Genomic DNA, 20993 nt, shown 5'->3' with positions numbered 1-20993 from the left:
CCCAATCCAGTTGTCATTTACGAGAGCGAAGGAACGAAGCTGCACATACTGGCACACCTCATCCACAAGAGAGGGTACTGGCATGAGAGAGGGGAAGAGAGGAGGGGGGAGTGAAAAAGTGCTCCAATCTAGTGGTCGTTTACGCACCAACGGGCCCGCAGTAGTTTAGTTAACTTGAAATTGTCAATCGACCCGACCCCGCGTGGTCTGTCATTGGCGAACTTCGGTCCAATAAGGGACCCGTACTCTTCGGACTTTTCCGAAGAAGTACGATCTGAATTCCGGACGATCAGTCGAGCCGACTCTGCAGCTCCATCTCGCGGTCGTGCTCGCGGTTGACGCCCGGCCCCGCAACAGTATTTTACCTTGATTATCTCCAAATAAGCAATTTATTTTGTGTTAAATTAGTTGGGATTTAAGGCTAATTTCTCCCAGTATGTGATGACCTCTGTGACCTTTTCCTACGTTTTTGCATTTATAAAACCGGTGATAAAAAAGAAACATTTCAACAACAAGAACAGCAGAAACCGAGTCACCGAGCAGGCAGAAACCCCACCTTCTCGGCTTCGGGCCAAAAGGGCACGGCCCAAGGTTTATGATTGGTCAGCGAGGTCACAAGGTGCCGGAGGAGGAAGAAGAGCAGATCGTTGTGCGAGGATGCAATCGAATGAGGGGCGTCTGATGTGTCTCACCGGATTGGCAACGTTTGGACACGACGAAATACAGCAGCACAATTCTCATGTCGTGCTGTGAATTTGGCCCGTGATGGGCAAGGCCATTGACTGTTCGGCTGAGTCGTGAAACATGTACGGTTCTGAGGAGGGAAGAGAAGCATCCCTCGTGGCTTTATTGTGGGGCCTCAGAAATAGTCTCATCGTGTGGGCTATTGTGAACAGACCAGATACAAGAGAGGAATGGTCGGCACATTCACTCGTGAGAAGAAGAAGCTACACGGCGGAGAGTGAGCCCTGGCGTTGAATATCAACTCACGAATTGCCTCCTGTGGGTTTCCTGCCTTGAGGATGGCTTGGCGCCATTTGGTGAGGTTCCTTCGCAGGACGATGCGATTCGATCAAGTCCTTTAAAACCATTTCTGGACACGAAGCTTCGTGCCAAATAGAGAGGGATTTTTGTTTATTTTTCTCCTTGTCTGCATTTGTGTTTGAGTGTGAGGCGCCTGAAATGGGAATTTCGGCTGAAAATTACCTCGTTTATTTTCCTTACCAGTGTGGGCCCGAAGGTGAGTGCAGCTTCGTTCCCTCGCTCTCGGAAACGACGACTGGATTGGGGCATTGTTTCAATTAGATAGGACCAACCGTATCATAAATGGCCATAACTTGGGAAACATATTCACGTCCCCAGCGTCAATTGTGACGTCATATCAAACGAAGACTAAGAAGAAGAATTGTGACGCCCCCTCTCTCTCCCCTCCTCTCTCGCCCCCACTCTCTGCAAATGTATTCACAAATGTCGACCAAGCACAACAATTAATTCAAACCTTGGGAAAAAAATAGCTTTCGAACCTTATGAAACACTTGGGAAACAGCTGAAACGGATGAAGAACGTTATCAAACCTTGAAAAGGGACATCCTCAGGTCCCCAGCGTCGATTGTGATGTCATACCAAACGAAGAAGAAGAAGAAGAAGAAGAAGAATTGTGACATCAATCGTGCAAAAAAAAAACAAACTTTCAAACCACAGAAACAACAACCACACAGGGCGTTCCTTCGCTCTCGCGTGCCTGTACGTGCAAAAAAAATAATAAACTTTCAACCACAGAAACAACAACCGCACAGGCCGTTCCTTTGCTCTCATGTGCCCGTACGTGCGTGGCCATACGTGAGTGGCATCGAGGCTAAAACGGATGAGGAACGATATCAAACCTTGAAAAGGCACATACTCATGTCCCCAGTCTCAATTGTGACGTCATCTCAAACGAAGAAGAAGAATTGACGTCAATCGTGCAAAAAAAGAAGAATTGTGACGTCAATCATGATGTCATAGCACCGTGTCCTGTCAATGGTTGGCAAATAAATGGCCATAACTTGGGAACCGCTTGTCCGATAAATATCAATCCTTGAAAAGGCACATCCACGGCTCCCCAGCAATATTCCTGGCAAGTTTCAATCAGATCGGACCAGGGGTTGTCGAGAAACAGCGGTCGCAGACCCACATACAGACACACACACACACACACACACACACACACACACACACACTGGTGGAATTATATATCGATAAATAAATTGAAAAGGATGCTGAATGTGACTCATGACATCAATTTCCCCCTCCCCCAAGCATACAATTTCGCCCTCGATGACACTGGATAAAGTGTTCAACGTATGCAAGCACCACCTATGACATCATACAAAAAACAAAAAATAAAAAAAACAACACACGTTTCACACCAGGAGTGTTTGACGTGTGAAGTTTCAATTTTTTCCATGGAACAGTTTTGGAGACAGAGGTAAAAAAAATTTCCGTTTTTTCCAACATGGTTATCACACCACCTGACCTGTGACGTCATAATTATCAGTAAAACATTCTCCGAGTAGTCACACCAATGGTGAAATTTGTCAATCGGACAAGCGGTTACAGAGTAAACAGAAAATTAGCACGGATGGATGTACAACCTGAAAACATAATGCCTCGAGCAACTTCATCAGCAGAGGCATTAAAAATAACTAGTACTTGCCCGTTCGTGTAAAAAATAAATTGTGATGTCAATTGTGATGTCATAGCACCGTGTCCTGTCATTGGTTGATAAATAAATGGCTGTAACTTGGGATCCGCTTGTCCGATTAATATCAAACCTTGAAAAGGCACATCCTCGGGTCCCCAGCGATATTCCTGGCAAGGTTCAATTAGATCGGACCAGTCGTCGTCTCGAAACGTCGGTCGCAGACACACACATACAGACAGACACACAGAGATTGCTGGAATTACAGATGGATAATAACTAGAACTGCCACTTTATAACTGCTGGCAGTGATCACCGGGAAACCAGACGTCCGCCTTTGATACAACGTGACTTTCTGTGGATGATAGTCGCAAAGTTTCCCTTCAATAGGATCAGTGGTCCAGAGAAAACATTATTTAATATCAATACAAATACAGCCCTGCTTCGATACAGCGCGGGACTGACGAGTTACGAACCGGGTAGCACAAAGTGTTCAATCTATTAATTCTGTATGCAGTTAGCCCTTTTTCCTTGGGACATTGTCGGGATCAATTGAATTGCTATTCCTGTGCCATCAAACGCATGCAGGTGCAGCCAAGTGAGCCTTCTGGAAAAAAAACAAATAATTAAATAATTCCGGCTGCCAAACCGCATTGCCGATCAGGTTGTTCGACATGGAAAGGCGGTCATACGTGTGGAGTTTCGCCTCGATCTGTTAAGCCATTTCAGAGAAGAAGACTTTTGAAGTTATTAATTTTCAATCCAATATGGCTGCCATACCATGTGACCTATTACAACATAAATTTAAATTCTCCCTCTCATGTGGAAGTGGATTATGCTTGTTAAGTTACGTGTTGATACAGAGGTCCAAAGTTTATCGTTTTTTTCAAGATGGCGCCCGTTCCACGTGACCTATGCCGTCATAATTATATTATAAATTAAGTATGCGATCAAAAAAGATACATGCGATGGTGAAAATTGTGTCGATCGGACTTACCGTTCCAGAGAAAATGATTTTTAAAGCGAAAGAACCCGAAAATTGCCGGCGGGAAAAAGAATAATAAATAAGAAGAAATAAACAGAAGAAAAACAATAGGTTACCCAGTCCATTTCACTGGGTACCCTGATAATTTCCAAGTCAGATGAGAAACTTTCTGCATGTCCCTCGAATACAAAATGACTTTTGAACAGAGGAATCCTTGTGAGCATTAAGTAAAGCACAAATTTCTCACCTCCAGGAATAAATCTCGTGACAATACAAAATGGATCACGAATAAAACCCCAATCCGGTGAACATAAAACACAGGAGGTTGTATTGCTTGAAAGGAAGCAGTCTCCAGGGTAGAACACCTAATTGTGGTACATCAGCCCTCCACAGAATGACCCGTTCATTTTCTCCAAAATATCATTTTTACTTTTAAATTAATTTTTCACTTTATACTTTGTGGGTTCAGCAAATACTATTCGTGGTAAAGTTTTAGTTTCATCTAAAACACACCGAAAAAAGGCAATTTCCTGATAAAATAAATGCTTTCATGACCACGAGGTGATCTGAACATAGGTTTCGTTAGTCTAGTCTTCATCACTATCATCCATCCACTGATTGCCAGTGCTGCGCAAGGATCCCAGCAGTGAATCAGGAATCTCCTTCCGTGGGTTTTCTTCCAAATCGGTCTTGACAACCCCTGCCTCTGCCAAATGCCATTCCAGTTCTGGGATACGATTGGGAGGAATGGGCAGAGGGGGTGGAGAGAAAGACAAAGAATTACAAACAACAAAGTCAGAAAAAAAATTTTAACCTCAATAATTGCATCAATTATTTATTTCATTAAAAATAAAAGGCTTCATCAGGAAAAGCAGAATGGAAAAAAAACTGCATTATCTGATTATCCAAAACACACGGCTGATAATGGGTAATACCGAGAATAGACACCACCACAATTATTCCCACCTTCTTGAGGGGTCAGACAAGGAACGATTTTGCCGGTTAAAAAATAAAAAAAATAATAATTGTTTTTTAATACACACGATCGGGCCGGCATTTTGCTGACGGTCGTGAAGTATGTACTTTTGGAAGGGTCACGATTTTGGCTGAAGATTTTAACTTTCTTATGGAGAGCGGTAATGTTTGCAAACAACACTGCTCCGCATAAAAAAGGTGGAAAAAGAGATCCCTGCAACTACAGACCAATCAGCCTTCTCTCAATCAACAAGGTTATGGAATCCATCATCGCTTCAGACATCAAATCCTTCCTCTTCTCCAATGGCCTGATTTCCAATCATCAATTTGGTTTCAGACCAGGTCACTCGACCCTGGATATGCTGCTTCTGCTCTCCCAACAATGGATGGAGGTGCTCCATGCCAGACATGAAATCAGAGCCATATCCCTCGACATATCGCGTGCGTATGACACGGTCTGACACCCTGCCCTGCTCAACAAACTCTCTTCCTATGGTATTCAAGACCATCTCCACCCATTGCTCTCAGATTTCCTCTCCTGTCGCAGCCAACGTGTGGCCCTAAATGGAGTTCTCTCATCCCCTCTTCCTGTCCAGGCTGGAGTTACTCAAGGCAACGTTCTGGGCCCTGTTCTTTTTCTGGTTTTCATCAATGATCTCTCCGACTCTCTGGAAAATCCTCTTTATCTCTTTGCTGATGACTCCACCCTCTGTCATACCATCTGTCATCCCTCAGACCGGCATTCCGCAGCTTCTTCACCCTCTGCAGATCTGGAGAAAATCACAAACTGGTCCAAGACATGGAACATGTCTTTCAATCCAGACAAATCTCACACTCCAACGATGTCTCTCCGAAAGGATCGTTTGGAACCCCCCCCCCGCCCCCGCCCACTCCCCAATCTACTTTCTCAACAATCCTCTTGAAGTCCTTTCATTCAAGTTTCTGGATCTCACCATCTGCCATGATCTTTCCTGTGAAAGCCGCATTTCCAACCTGGCTTCCAAAGCCAGTCGTCGGCTGGGCATCCTCCATTATGCAAAGTCATTTCTTGGCACACCTGAGCTCCTGACCACATACAAAGCTTTCATCCACAGCCTGATGGAGTACTGCTTTCTCCGATGGGCTGATGCTCCTGCCTCACACCTTTCTCGGCTTCACGCCGTGGAAATCAGGACATTTTGGATCATTCGTATCTCCAGTGATGAGGCTGAGTCTTTGGGTCTCTCTCTCACTGCAGGCAGGTCGGTGGTGTTTCTGTCTTCTACCGTCTCCTCTCCGGCGTTGTCCACCCTGCTCTGTCTGCCATCTGTTCCCCCACCCCCATATTTCCACAGGGTGCTCAAGGTCTGCCAGGAACCCATTTCTGGTGAAACTACCAAAATCAAGAATCACTGCTCACCTTCACTCTTTCATTCCCCACTCTTTTTCCCCACCTTTGGATCAAACTCCCATACTCACTTTAATCCCACTCCTCCCTCCAGGTCTTTAAAACAGCTGCTCATCACCACCTATCTTCCCACATCCAAAACCATGATCTTTTCAAACCCCGTTAATCCACATCTTTCAAATTCCCTGCTTTCCTTCCTGAAAGTCGCTGTATTGTCCATCTTGTTTACCCCATGTACCCTGACCCATTCCTCTCCCTTCCACAGATCGAATGCCTCTGTTCCCCACTGTTTTCTACTTCCCTCTCCTGCTCCCCTTGTTGTGCATTCTGTTTGTGAGCTCTCATGAGCCGAAATATATATATATATATATATATATATATATATATATATATATATATATATATATACATATAATATCGTTCAAGAATCAGCTGACCATGCAGGCATTATATGTCTGATTGAAGGTGGGCAGAATTTGGCATTTGGTCACGGTGCCGGTGACAACTTGCCTAATCTTTGTGAAACACCGTGGTTTCTTACCATTCAGTAACCAATGCGAGCAGACGGGTCACCATGGTTCACGGCCGTCTGAGAGATAGCTGCAAATGCATGCAGAGCACCTATTTCACAGTTAACAGCAGGGCCGCGAATTGATTCCAGACAAGATGAATCAAAGGAAAGTGCGCTACCTCTGCACCATCCTGTCTGATATATTCAAAGTTGGCAGCAACTTTAGTTGTTCACTTGGTGTCACGAGTATGTGGAAACACTGCTGCTGATGCAGTCGTAAGACAGGACACAGGTCAGGTCAGGTATGGGAGCATGTGCCAGAACAGCGCGTCGCTGCGTCCACTTTCCGCCGGTACTCCAGGGGCCTCCATCTGGCCAACCCCCAGGCAGATGCCAGGCCCATCCCCATCTCCTTGAGATGATGGTCAACCTGCTGCAACCACGAGGCACGTGGTCGGCCCACTGGCCTCCTCCACTCATGAGACTCCCTCGCTGAGAGAATCTGGTGAGCAGGATCAGCGTCAGGAAAACAAGCCACATGTCCATACAGCTGCAACTGACGCTCACGGACTATGCAGGAAACAAATCTCATCCGAGTCTCTCTCAGCAACCGCTCGTTGGACACAAAATCCGACCAGCAATAGCCAAGGATTCTCCGAAGAGACCTGGTACCAAAGGAATTAAGTCTCCGTCTCAGATCCTTGGTCAGAGTCCAAGTCTCGCATCCATAGAGCAAGACTGGAAGTACCAAGGACCTGAAGACTCGGACTTTCGTCCTCCCGCACAGGTACCGGCAGCGCCACACCCCATGATCCAGTGAATCCATGACTCCCCAGGCCCGACCCAGACGTCTATTGACCTCTGACTCGCAGCCAGCAGAGACATGAATATCACTGCCAAGGTAAGTGAATCTCTCCACGACCTCAACATCCTCACCACAAACAGACACAGATCCTCACCACAAACAGACACAGATCCTCACCACAAACAGACATGTCACCGAAAGCCTGGATCTTAGTTTTCACCCAAGAAACCCATAATCCCAGCGGCTCCGACTCCTCATTCAGCACCTCGAGGGCCCCCAAAAGGATGTCTAAAGTCTCCGCAAAGATGACTGCATCATCTGCAAAATCAAGGTCTGAGATCTTGACATTCCCAAACGATGCACTGCAACTTGATCTCTCCGACATCCTCCCTAAAATCCAGTCCACACAAGTGCTGAAAAGTGTGGGGGCAAGTACACATCCCTGACGAACTCCAGTAACAACCGGAAATAAGTCAGAGATGGTACCACCACACTTCACAGCACTCTCAGTACCAGAGTAGAGTTCAGACATCAGATCGATCAGTTTTGGTGGCACCCCACGAAGACCAAGAATCCTCCAGAGGACATCCCGATTCACTGAATCGAACGCTTTACAGAGATCAACATCGGCTGCAAGCAGCCCTTGCCGAAACTCATCTGCGTTCGGTGAGGACACAAAGGGCAAGGATACGATCAATCGTTGACCTCTTTGGTGTAAAGCCTGACTGCTCTGGATGCTGGTGCTCAAGCAGATGGTGGTGAACCCTATCAAGAATTATCCGAGCAAAGACCTTACCCGGCACTGAGAGCAGCGTCACCCCTCGGTAGTTGTTGCAGTCTTGGCGATCACCCTTCCCTTTCCAGAGAGGGACAACAAGGCCCCTCTTCCAGTCAGTTGGGATGATGCCTGTGTTCCAGGCAGAGCACAAAACTGCATGCAACGACACGAGTGCAGCATTTCCACCAGCCTTGAGAAGTTCGGCATGGATGCCACAGATCGCTGGAGCTTTGCCCCGTTTCAACTGGTTCACCGCAGCCCGTGTTTCCACAAGCAAAGGTGGACCACAGTTGATTCGAGGGTCAGCAACAGGGATTGTAACACCCTTGACGTTCAACTCGACAGCTGGGGGATCAGCCTGGTACAACCGCTCAAAGTAACCGGCCCAGCGGCCCTTCACTTCAGACTCCTCTGTCAAGAGCCTACCACTCTCTGCTCAAACTGCAGTGCTCCGAGGGATGGGCTTGGATGAACGTAATGCGTGAATTCCCCTGTAAGCGGGACGAGAATCACCTGTCCACAGGTGATGCTCTACCCCCTCACAGATTCCTCGCACATAGGCCTCCTTGTCCACCCTAAGTGCACGTACAGTTTTACACCTCAGCTCCCTGAACAGCTCAGCTCTGCCATTCAGCCTGGCCCTGCGACTCTGGTCAATGGTATCCAGTGTCCCTTGAGAGACAAAATTCTTCTTTGCCCTGCGGTGAGCTCCAAGACATCCACCGGCAACATCAAGGACGGTGGTCTTGAAGGCGCTCCACAACTCTTCAGGACCCCCAAAGCACCCAGACCCCCCCAAGTGTCCACTCAGCCTGTTCGCAAACTCCTCAGCTACTCTCTCATCCCTGAGCTTGCCAACATCCAGCCTTGGCTGGGATGGTACCATTCTCCAGGATTTAAGGTGCAGCTTTAGAGTTGCTACAACAAGCCTGTGGTCAGTATTGAGGAACTGAGCACTCCGGTGGACCCTGCAGTTCTGGATCATCCTCCAACGACCGTCAATGAGGACATGGTCAATCTCCTTTGCCACACCGCCAGCATTGGAATACCAAGTCCAGCGATGAGCTTGTGGGTACTGAAACCATGAACCAGCCACCCTTAGTCCATGACTTCTTGCAAAGTCAAGGAACTTAGTGCTATTCTGGTTCATAGTTCCTGACCCATGGGGACCAACACACACCTCATAACCATCCCTATCAGTTCCAGTCGATGCATTGAAATCCCCCAAGACTAGAAATGTATCTCGTCTGGGGCACTGATCAATCACAGACTCGAGTGTGGCGTAGAATGCATCCTTCACGGTGAGATCACTCGCCTCAGTCGGAGCATAAACAGAGACCAGGGAAATGACACCTAAGGAGTGACGAATCTTTAATCTCATAATGCGCTCGTTGACCGGTGTTACCTCAATTATCATTGGGGTCAGCTTATTGGACACAGCTACAGCAACTCCTTGGGTATGGTAACCATCAGAGCGACCAGACCAATAATAGGTGTAACCACCCACCATTATCTCGCCGCAATCCGCTCTCCGAACCTCAGAGAGAGCTGCAATCCCGATGTCCAAACGCTTGAGCTCAGATGATAACAGAGACAGGTGATCATCCTCTCTTAGGGATAGGACATTCCAGGCACCCACCCGAAGGGACCGCCTCAGGTTAACCCAAAGAGACCGCCGTCTGGTGGACGACACCTCAGCACCACCCCGACACACTCTCACGCAATCTGACCCAGGGATGTTACCCCGTGGTTTCCCTCCTATCCTCAAAGATTGGGGGTCCCGAAGGCTTTGCCCCAATCCCGTCATCCGGTGAGCTGCCCTGCGAAGGGAAGCTGCACAGGAGGTACTCCCACGGAGTGGGTTTTCAGATTTTTTTGCGTTTTGCGGAATGAAGGGTTTTCCGGTGGCCGGAGGGCAAATCCTGCCACCAACCTCCTAATAAGAAGTATCCCAACTGCAGAAGGACGTCCGCAGACACAGTTGGGCACTAGATATGGATGGCCATTGCCTCATAAGGAGCTCCTCCGCCCTTTGACAGGTTTTGTTTTTAAACAGGACACACTGGGTTGCCATTTCTTTCCCAATCGTTGTCAGGGTGCATAACTATGCAATTTGAGTGGGGTACCAGCAGTCAAGGACCTACTTTTGAAAAAGTACTGTGGGGTCTATAATGTCCATGAGACGGGACAGCTTGGTTCACATCCCTTCCAAAAGTACATACTTCATGACCCTGTCTGCAAAGTGCTGGCCCAATGCTATATAACGAGGTCCTATCACAACAGAAATGAAACCACAGAGTTCATAGGACACGATACCCCACACATTGTTACACAAGGAATCCATACACAGGAGGAGGCCTTTCGGCCCACCATGCTTGCGCCACATAAACACCAGATCAATTTTATCTGTCAAAACAATGCAATTTCATTGGGGGAATGAGGGGAGGAATGTGGATGAGACAATATGGCATGTCCAGGGATATCCGAATGGTGTCAAAGTAAAAATGGGGACACACACCGTATTTATTTCAATTATTCAAAAAAAAAACAATTTTTTTTTTTTTGCTTTTGTGGAATTTAAAAATTTTTATTTCATTTTTTTTCGGGGGGGGGGGCGCAAGGGGCAAAGGCAGTTCTCAGGTGAGAAACACACATCAACCACACACGACCCCTTGACGAGACCACCCCCCCCCCCCACAGACACGACGCTCTGCAAAGACGCACACAATCACCCATCCATACGAGAGCTGCCGAAAAGTCTTATCAACATCCCTCTTCCCCTCCACCTCCATAACTTTCCATGTTACTATCTAATTCTAATTTAAACTTATCTCGTTGTTTCTGCTGCCGCTACCTTTCCAGGGAGACCATTCGATGCATCAACTCCTTTCTGAGTAAAAGACCCTGACCTTCCTACCATCTTAACTCTCCTCCTCTTTACTCTCAGGCAATGACTCCTGGTCCTGTCACAGTCTAATTTGTTGAAAAGCTCTTCAACACCTATTTCGTCTCTACCCTTCATTATTCAAAACATCTCCCTCATTTCTCCTCATAACCGGCCCCTTTCTCGTGCATGAAGCCCTGTCCCCTTCAGCTGCTCCTCATAGCTGAGTCTAGCTAGGCACGGAATCAATCTCATAGCCCTGTGCTGAATCCTCTCCATGGCATCTATGTCCTTCCTAAGTTGTGGTAACCAAAACTACGCACAATATTCTCGATGTGGCCTCACCAAGTGTTCAACAAAATACCGTTCTTCGATTTTAATAAAATATTGATATCGTGTCCAGCCGGTTCAGTAATATCCCACTCCTAACCCAGATGTCAAGTTCGGTCAGGTTTGAGCCGAACGGTTTTACTTGGAGGTGAACAGCCGAGGTTCTCGGGGATTATGGTGTGTCCGGGATGGAGGGCGGCGAAGGCGCATACCAGACAGAAGCAAATGGGTTTATCCTCGAACACACAGCGAATAAACAAACAAGGAAATTGAACAAATGAGGGTTTAATGAAAACAAATCAAAACATGAGGTAAACTAAAACCAAGTAGATTAAACTTTTGGGCAGCAAATACTTTACACATCTATTTATGCAGAAGTGGACAAAGGAAATGGGACTAATCAAGCATTTGTTGACGGAAAGCAATGTGGTTTTGGCAACACAAGTAGTTTGAGAAATGAAAAATGTATCGCTTGACCTGTGTGATTGGTTGCACTCAGGCCATCTCATGCACGATGAAAAACACTCACCATCTCTCTTGAGCTTCATGCCACCAAACATGAGAGGTCCCACAAACTGCACACGAATGTCCCCTCCACGGTACACAAATATGGTGGGAAGGTTCTTGTCAGGATAATTGGCAATGCACGTGGTGGAGATTGCCTTCACAAATTTCGTGGCAGGAAACTTCCTCGCAAGCTCCGAGAGGTACTGATTGATGAGGGTGCACAAAGGGATCCTAGAAGTCAAGTCAGATAAGAGGAGTAGCAAGAGCCATCATGGGGTTAGACAGTTATGCACGGTAGGACAGAATCAATGTTGACCAAGCAGGCCAATCAAATTACAAGTCTGTCTGTGCTCGAAACTACGATGCCATTCCACCAGAGCGAGTTTGAAAACAGGTGTGTATTTTGTCGATTTGTGCAGGAAGTGTGCATGTCGGATTGTAACAGGGAAAGCTCATTTGGTCGGAGAAATAGTGGATGTTTCATGACGTCAGCTTACCCCTGTTTGTACAGATGTAAAACCACCCACAAGTCTGCACCGGCATTGGTGATTTCATCAATGTAATCAGGTCCAGAGATTTCAAGCACCGATCCAAATACAGCTTTCCGTTGTTTGGATTGCAACTCAGCCAGCCGTTGCAGCCTGTAATGGGAGGAAGGAATCACGGAGAAGGGCACAGAAGAGGAAAAAAAATCCTTGTTCTTGAATGTGCAAGCATTATTTAAGGAGATAGTGAAAGTATCGTGAAGAAAATGGTGATTTTTGGAGGGTAGTATGGTTTCAATGATTATAATCATTGAATATTGCGAAAACAAGGTGAAACCCGTGAAATTTTAAACATGGTCTTTTGGGCCAGGTTAATTAAAAATGCAATGCAAACTTGTCTGCTGGAGACACGTTACCTGGACATTATACGACTTACAGAAAGGATCCGTCAAGTTAGCAACTTCCACTCCCCTCATAAGCATGTGTAATCATGTAATCTATATATTCGTGCCTATCGAAAATCTACACCCCTTTCAAAATTTTCAACTTTGATTTAATGCAATTCAATTCCAGGCTACAAGGCAACAAAACGTCTTCCACATCGTAACCCACAACTTCCAAGTGAAAAAAACAAATTCTACAAATTTCATACAATTAATTTAAAACGAGTGCGTGCCCGTAGGTGCGTGGCTGTACATGCAAAAAATAGAAAAAAAAAATTGTAATTGTCACGTCAATTGTGACTTCATAGCACCGTGTCCTGTCATTGGTTTAGTAAATAAATGGCCATAACTTGGGAAACACTTGGGAAACAGCTGAAACGGATGAAGAAGAACGATATCAAACCTTGAAAAGGCACATACTCAGGTCCCCAGCGTCAATTGTGACGTCATATCAAACGAAGAAGAAGAAGAAGAATTGTCACGTCAATTGTGCAAAAAAAAAGAATTGTGACGTCAATAGTGACGTCATTGCGCCGTGTCCTGTCATTGGTTGATAAATAAATGGCCGTAACTTGGGAACCCCTTGTCCGATTAATAGTGAACGTGGTGAGCTTCATACTTAACGCGTGCACATGAGAGAATAGGAAATAACAACAACAACAACAACAACATAATACCCTGGAAATTTGGAATCCGTGTTGTTGCCGATGACCCTTTTGCTTCCGGTTTTTTTTTGCTTCCGGTTTTTGTCATGGGGAATGATGCATGCCGGGAGATAAAGGCATCGTCGGAGACATGAAAGACCCAAATAATATCAGACATGGTGTATATTTCCTCCACTGATTTTAATAAAGATATCTCCCGCATCATCAAAAAATAATTTTTAATCGTGATTTACATTATTTGATCGCTGATCCCGAATCCAGGCCGAAGTAACCGGAAATTGCGTATACAGTTGTTAACAAGTTATAGGTAGTCAGAAGCGAATGTAAGAAGAATTATACGTTCGCTTCTCGTATTTTTTTTTTAGACGAGATCCTGTTCTAGGCAGTGTAGTTGTCGTTGTGAAGGTAATGTTGAGGTATAATGTTGAGGTAATATGAATTTTTTCAGATGAGATCCTGTTCTTGGCGGTGTAGTTGTCATTGTGAAGGTAATGTTGAGGTAATATTTATTTTTTCAGATGAGATCCTGTTCGAGGCGGTGTTGCTGTTGTTGTGAAGGTAATGTTGAGGTCATATAAATTTTTTTAGATGAGATCCTGTTCTCAGCGGTGTAGTTGTCGTTGTGAAGGTAATATTAATTTTTTTTAGATGAGATCCTGTTCTGGGCAGTGCAGTTGTCAGTGTGAAGGTAATATTTATTTTTTCAGCGAGATCCTGTTTGAGGCGGTGTCGCTGTTGTTGTGAAGGTAATATAAAATTTTTTAGATGAGATCCTGTTCTCGGCGGTGTAGTTGTCGTTGTGAAGGTAATGTTGAGGTAATATTAATTTTTTTTTGATGAGATCCTGTTCTGGGCAGTGCAGTTGTCAGTGTGAAGGTAATGTTGAGGTAATATTTATTTTTTCAGATGAGATCCTGTTCCAGGCGGTGTAGTTGTTGTTGTGAAGGTGATGTTGAGATATAATGTTGAGGTGATATGAATTTTTTTAGATGAGATCCTGTTCCAGGCGGTGTAGTTGTCGTTGTGAAGGTAATGTTGAGGTAATATTAATTTTTTCAGATGAGATCCTGTTCGAGGCGGTGTCGTTGTCGTTGTGAAGGTGATGGTGAGGTATCATGTTGAGGTAATATTTATTTTTTCGATGAGATACTGTTCTCGGCGGTGTAGTTGTTGTTTTGAAGGTAATGTTGAGGTAATATTATATTTAAGAAGCGAATGTAAGAAGAAGTCTACGTTCGCTTCTGGGCTTTGCCTATTCCATGTTATCTTCTTCTTCTTCTTTCGGCTGGTCCCGTTCGGGGTCGCCACAGTGGATCATCCGTATGATCCGCATAGTGATTTGGCACATGTTTTACGCTGGATGCCCTTCCTCACGCAACCCTGGTCGCCTCTTACGGCACAGGGATATGGTACACCTATTTTAACTGGGGTATACACCGGCCCAGTACACTGGTACTCATTTCCTCGACCTCGGAAGGTTGACAGGCTGAGTCAACCCCCTGGTGTATTAATTCAGTGGCCCAACGGGGATTGAACTCAGGACCTTTTGGATCCCAAGCCGCTGCCCTAACCACTGCGCCAACACCAGGCTCTGCCTATTCCATGTTATCAAACCTTGAAAAGGCACATCCTCAGGTCCCCAGCAATATTCCTGGCAAGTTTCAATTAGATCGGACCAGGGGTTGTCGAGAAACAGCGGTCGCAGATACAGAGAGACAGACAAACTGACAGACACAGAGACTGCTGGAATTATAGATAGACGAGTGAGGGCCCGTTGGTGCGTGCCCGTAAGTGCGTGACCGTACGTGCAGAAAAAACAAAAATTGTGATGTCAAGTGAGGTCATAGCACCATGTCCTGTCATTGGTTGATAAATAAATGCCCATAACTAAGGAACCGCTTGTCCGATTAATAGTGTTGCGGTTGAGGAAATTTGCAAACCACCATTCAGGTCCCGTAGGTGAGATATCTCTGTAAGTACATGTGTAGTTAGCCCCAAACCCATTGTTTAAAGGGAATAAATGTGATTCATACGGGCTGCGACGCTTTAAGATAGCCGTTTTTCTTTTCTATCTTTATTTTGAACCAACCACGTCTCAACCGCCATTACACAACAACCACCAACCACAACTCCGCTTCACAACAACAACAATGCCAACAGCCACGATCTTTATCTTCACAACTCGCTCCCACAAACATCGCATCACCGCCATTCCAAATGGCACCATGGCCATAAACCACCACCATAAACCCTCCACCACCTTCACCTCTCTCCTTCTGCGGCCATTCCCGCACCACCTGTGAGCACGGAGAGTCAGGCTGTCCTGGATTCGTACGGGACGCGCGCCAAGCCGCGAGTGCAAAATGCGGTCTTTCCGAGGAGAATTCGGATCAGGAAAGCAAAACGCCCACTTCTGATCCGTCCAATCAGCAAGCGCGGGGCGGTTTGGCCCCACCTCCAGGCGTGTCGGTGTAGAATCGAGATATGCAAATTCTAGGATCAGGGGAGGTTCACGCCCCTTTTTCTCCGTCCAATGGGCGAGCATGGCTCCACCCCCGAGCTCGTTCTGATCCAGAAATTTGCATGTGGGTTCTCCTGCCGGCCTATAAAGCGCCGAGCACGGGGCGAATCTGGGTCAGTTTTGGAGAGCAGAGTGTGGCAGCGGCAGAGTCGGTTTGGGCAGAGTCGGCCTCAGAAGAGCGGAGAGTGTTTTGGGCAGAGTCGGGTTGGAGCGCGGAGTGGAGTCGGGAGGCGAGGGCGTACAGGTGGTTTACTGCAGTCGGCTGAGGAGAATTGGGGAAGAGAACGAGGAGTTCGGGTCCGAGGCAAGGAAGACGGCGGTCGGCGACGAGGTCGTGGTGGAATCGCTCGTCACGGGACCCAAGCAAGCCAGCTATCCTCTTTCCCCAGAGCATCAACAATTCCCCACCCCCCTTTTTTCCCCCACGCTGAGATAGTGCGAAAAGGGGGGCCCCGTTCCCACCCCACTCCAAGCAGTGCCAACGAAACCCGCGAAGGAGCACGAAGTCGGGGCACCGCCGCGCTGCCACATTTGTGGCTCATCACAAAGACACGGGTAGGATCCACCCGGTCTCGCGGACCTGACCGCTCTTTCAGGTCCCGCGCAAATATTGGCCCACAGGCCCCGTCTGCCCCCTTGTCTTTGAGGGTGGCCCTTTTCTTTTGTTTCTGTGTAAACGTGTGTGTGTGGCGCCAGTCTGGTGAAGTAAAACTGTGTAAGTGTTGCCGTGTGTACACGTAGTCGGTTGTAGATCTGCATTGTTGTGTTTCTTTAGTTACATTTGCTTTATGTGCATTTTGCTTTAACTGTATACGTGTGCTTTCCGTGTGCCGCGGAATAAATGTGCATCATGTTGAACTGTTTTCCCGTTTCGCTTCGTCTTTTCTTTAATTGAATCTCCATCTTGCTTCACCTAAAGGGTTGGTAGTGGGCTTAATACGCCCGATAATTAATCGAACCGTCGAGGTCGACGAATAACACCGCTCGGTTATCCCGATAGTACGGAACGGGTCGCTTAAGTGGCCCGTGTCCTGGGTCGACCTGCGGCGAGGTGCGATCGCCCGGTCTACCCTCCGCGTGGGTAGTTAGGTAGGTCGAGTTTGGCAAACAACCCTATCCCACGCAGGTGGCCGATTGGCACGATCGTGGTGAGGCTGAAGGGCCCACCCGTGACTAGCTCCCGGCGTTAGTCCGAGAGGGTCACGACAGAATTGTCCGTCTGGTGGGTGAGGTTCCGCGATTCAAGTTACGTGGCGGTTCGCACGCCGGCGGGCGTGAATTCGCAACAATATCAAACCTTGAAAAGGCACATCTTCAGGTCCCCAGAAATATTCCTGGCAAGTTTCAATTAGATCGGACAAGGGGTTGCCGAGAAACGGTGGTAGCAGACACACATACAGACAGACAGACAGACAGAGACAGATTGCTGGAATTAGAGATAGATAAAAACACTGGAATATCTTGGTTGGACAAGCGTCCACCCCCACCCCCAAGTTGCTACTTGGTAGAAGCACCTGTGACAGAATAGAGCATCACCCATAAAAAAAATCCCCCCACAAACTGCGCAGACTACTCACCGTGTCGTGGATCGCCATCATTCTCATTCCGTTGCTCTGACCTGTGCATTGCCTTTCACTCCATTCATTCTTCGAAAATGGCTGCCAAGGATCGAGGATAACTCAGAAAGGTATGCCTCGAAGTGGACCACTTCGCCTTGAAGAAGGCAAAGCTCCTGCACGAGCGCGGCGGATACAAGCGACACCTCGAGCCCATTTACAGCGAGCAGGGGGTGGTTCCATCGCTTCAAGGCACGATACAATTTGCACAATGACAAGCTCGGAGGGGAGTGTGCCTCCGTGGACCATGACATGGCCGAGGAATTTCCAGCAGAACTCGTGAACCTAATTGAGAAGGGGTACCTGCTGAAGCAGGTTTTTAATGCTGATGCGACTGGCTTGTTTTTCATCTCACAGCGTGCGAGCAAAGCAACTGACTTTTGGCCGTAAAGGACCGGGTATCCCTTCTCCTCTGCGCAAACGCCGAAGGCGACTTCATGGTAAAGCTCATGATGCTCTACCGTTCCCTGAACCCACATGTGCTGAAGAACAAAAATAAGCAGCTGCTACCCGTGTACTGGAGGGCGAACAGGAAGGTGTGGGTGATGTCTGAACTTTTTATGGTCTGGTTCTACACCTGTTTCGTTCATCAGGTCGAGAGGTACCTGGCAGAAAAGAACCTTTTGATCAAGATACTCCTGCTGCTCGACTAGGGGGAAATATCAACTTTCAAGAATTATTTCACCTGGCACACCTCATCTTCATCATTTTGCAAAGTTATGTGTGCTGTATTTGTTTAATAAAAAAATTGAAACGGTACATGATGTTGTTGCTGGTTTTTTTTCGTTTTGCGGCATGGAACCGTTACGGTTTTGAGAAACCACTATTGTAAATGTGCACTCACAGCATAAGATAAAGATAAAGGTGAATAAGACAAAGACAAGCTGAATGAAACCCAGCAAGAGGAGGAAGGAGAAAGCGGGAATGAAACGGAAAAGGAACAAACCATAAGGAGTAGTTGCAAAATGATCTGCGCCTGAGACGCAAGATCGAAGTAAATATAATTACAGCAAAGTCAATGGCATGCTATCGCAAATCCCCTTCCCACCTCAAACACAGTTGAAAGATGGCAAAAAGTTCCACCACAAATGACCCAATATTAATGACCCAAAAAGTTCCACCACAAATGACTTCCGTCGCTTCGGCTCGAAGCTCTAGCCAATGAGCGGAGGTCGAGCACTACACGTACGCCCTCGTCCAATCGGGAGGCCGCCACGAGTCGCGTGAGAACCCCTAGTCCAATCGGGAGGCGAGTGGAGAGAAGAAGCCCCTCCCGCCAGCGGAGGGTAGTCGTTGTCTGGACGAGTGTGAGGAGGAACAACGGCACCCCGTCTGCTCGTCGCTGGTTTGGTTATGGTCTGCCCGACGCTGTCCTCCGTACCCGGTGCTGCAGCGGCATCAAGTTGCGGGTTCGAGTCCCGCGGACCCAGGACGTCGAAGACCGCACGAGGCAGAAAGGTCCGAGAAAGCTCTGGTTCTCAGCTCATCTGTCCTCGAGCTGGGAACCTTCAATAAAGACCTCGAGGTCCATCTCTCTTTTTGGGTATTTGTGTGTGCGTGTGTGTGTCCTGTGGGCCCTGTCTATAAGTAGGAATTGTTAAGTGCTATTTGCATCTCTTATAGTCAGTTTAACTCTGCCCTTTATGTGTCCCTTTCCCCTATTGTAAATAAATATCCTTTTGTTGAATGTTTCAGCTCGTCTTTGTCCTTTCCTTCATTGGCTGAGCGCGGTGTGTGTTGGGGAATTAAAAAGGCCGTTATTGCCATAGTAGGGGTGCATTCGGACCAACGGGACCTCGGTAACCATCCGCTCGGGTTACGCACGGGTCGAGCACGCTTCCCGCTCGTCTCGTTCGAGCTCCCTCGAGGGTGTGAATACTCGGTAATTCGCCACGTGGGCCGCTAGGTATTTTGAAGTTTAGCAAATAACCCTATGCCCACACGGTTGATTTATTGACGATTCGCGGTCTGATAAGGGACCTGTCGGCTCAGGAGTTATCCGGGGTGACGACCTATAAATTCTGGGTGTTCGGTGGAGCCGACTCTACTGCTCCACCTAGCGATCGTGCTCATCTCCAATACCCGGCCCACAACAATATCAGTACATACATTACCTGCACATGAAACAAAATAATATATTCCATAATCACTTCAACATTGTAATCGTTTAACAAAATAATAGATAACCAGAGCTGCAAGAAGTTAAAGTTTATTATTATTATGGGTCTTTTCGAAAGAGAGAACACAAAAATGAAAGATTTGGTCATCTTATTAATTGCGCTAACCACTCGAGATGAATTATTATTTTTTTTTTTAAACCATGAGCCATTGCAAACTGTCTTGAATATTCTGAGATGTCTTCCAATCGACAGGAGATCAAGTGCCGACGAAACAGTCTCATGGGAATAAATATGCCAAACGGTGTGCCACTGCTTTTCCAGCAGCAGTCAGGGAAAACAATGGGGATTTGGCCAAGATACCGGCAAACGACGGCATATTCTTTGCTAACACCAACGTGTGAACACTAATGTCCAAAACTTAACGCCACATGTAGAGTTTGATACATTTGAGCTAACCCTTCCATCTAACCGTCAACATGCCATCGGGAAACAGCAGAAATGTTACCCAGTTGGGCTATGATTGCATATTCAAGGATGACGTCATACGACAGAGATAGCTGACGCGGTGATGTCATACGATTGTTGATGAAAACTTGCACCGTAAACGAGTTTGCAAACACAGACTGCATTTACAAAGCACGATCGTTCACGATATCAGCATTCAATGTTGTGTATATTTCCCAAATGACAAAATGAATTAAAGAACGTCATGGGTATTCATTTTTCAACGACTTGAGCATTTGGGCTTCCCAAAACTGGATGAACCAGCAATAAAAGCTGGACTTTTGTCAACGAGAGGTAATTACGCAACAACCATCTCCACACGACAAGTCATCCCTCGATATTTAAATATAACACACATTACACAAAGTTTAACATATGACCTGATTAACAAGGAAATTCATTAAACAGGGACATAATGGTATGATGGAGGACATCATAGGGGATGTTGTCCAAGGTCTCACCTGTACATTTCAAGTACTCTCTCATCTTCTTCATTCAAATCATCAAGTTCTTCCAGCTCATCCTTTGTCATTTCCTCATAGGTCTTTACTGCAAGTTTGAGATATCACAATGATTTGCTTCCACATGTACCACAACTTCATCAAGATAAATATGTATATATATATATTTAAACTTATACGATTTGAAGCAGTCATGGAAGACAAGATTTTATTAATAATGTACAAGCCATGGTGTATGGCCATTTCATTTGTTGTCGAGCCTCAGTGTGCCTTAATCACAGCCGAAATATTTACTCTCACATATGCTCCCAGTTCGGGTTAGGTGATTGAGAGACT

The 20993-nt window shown here is 46.6% G+C and overlaps 1 protein-coding gene across 2 annotated transcripts in view; it reads right to left on the bottom strand.

Annotated features, from left to right (window-relative positions):
* Positions 1–3965: 3965 nt before the first annotated feature.
* Positions 3966–20993, bottom strand: part of PDCL3 (phosducin like 3) — a 36967-nt gene continuing 19939 nt past the window's right edge. For both annotated transcript variants that reach the window (XM_085850983.1, XM_085850984.1), the window contains exons 3-6: positions 20658–20745; positions 12340–12483; positions 11865–12073; positions 3966–4392 (exon numbers count right to left, since the gene is read on the bottom strand). In XM_085850983.1, coding sequence (XP_085707109.1) covers positions 4253–4392; positions 11865–12073; positions 12340–12483; positions 20658–20745 — 581 coding nt within the window. In that variant the 3' untranslated portion in view covers positions 3966–4252. The remainder of the gene's footprint in view (positions 4393–11864; positions 12074–12339; positions 12484–20657; positions 20746–20993) is intronic.

Source organism: Eptatretus burgeri, chromosome 13 (assembly GCF_056783735.1).
Source record: "Eptatretus burgeri isolate ZD-2024b chromosome 13, Ebu_testis_v1, whole genome shotgun sequence".
NCBI classification, from domain to species: Eukaryota; Metazoa; Chordata; class Myxini; order Myxiniformes; family Myxinidae; genus Eptatretus; species Eptatretus burgeri.
This window is presented reverse-complemented; position numbering and strand designations above follow the sequence as displayed.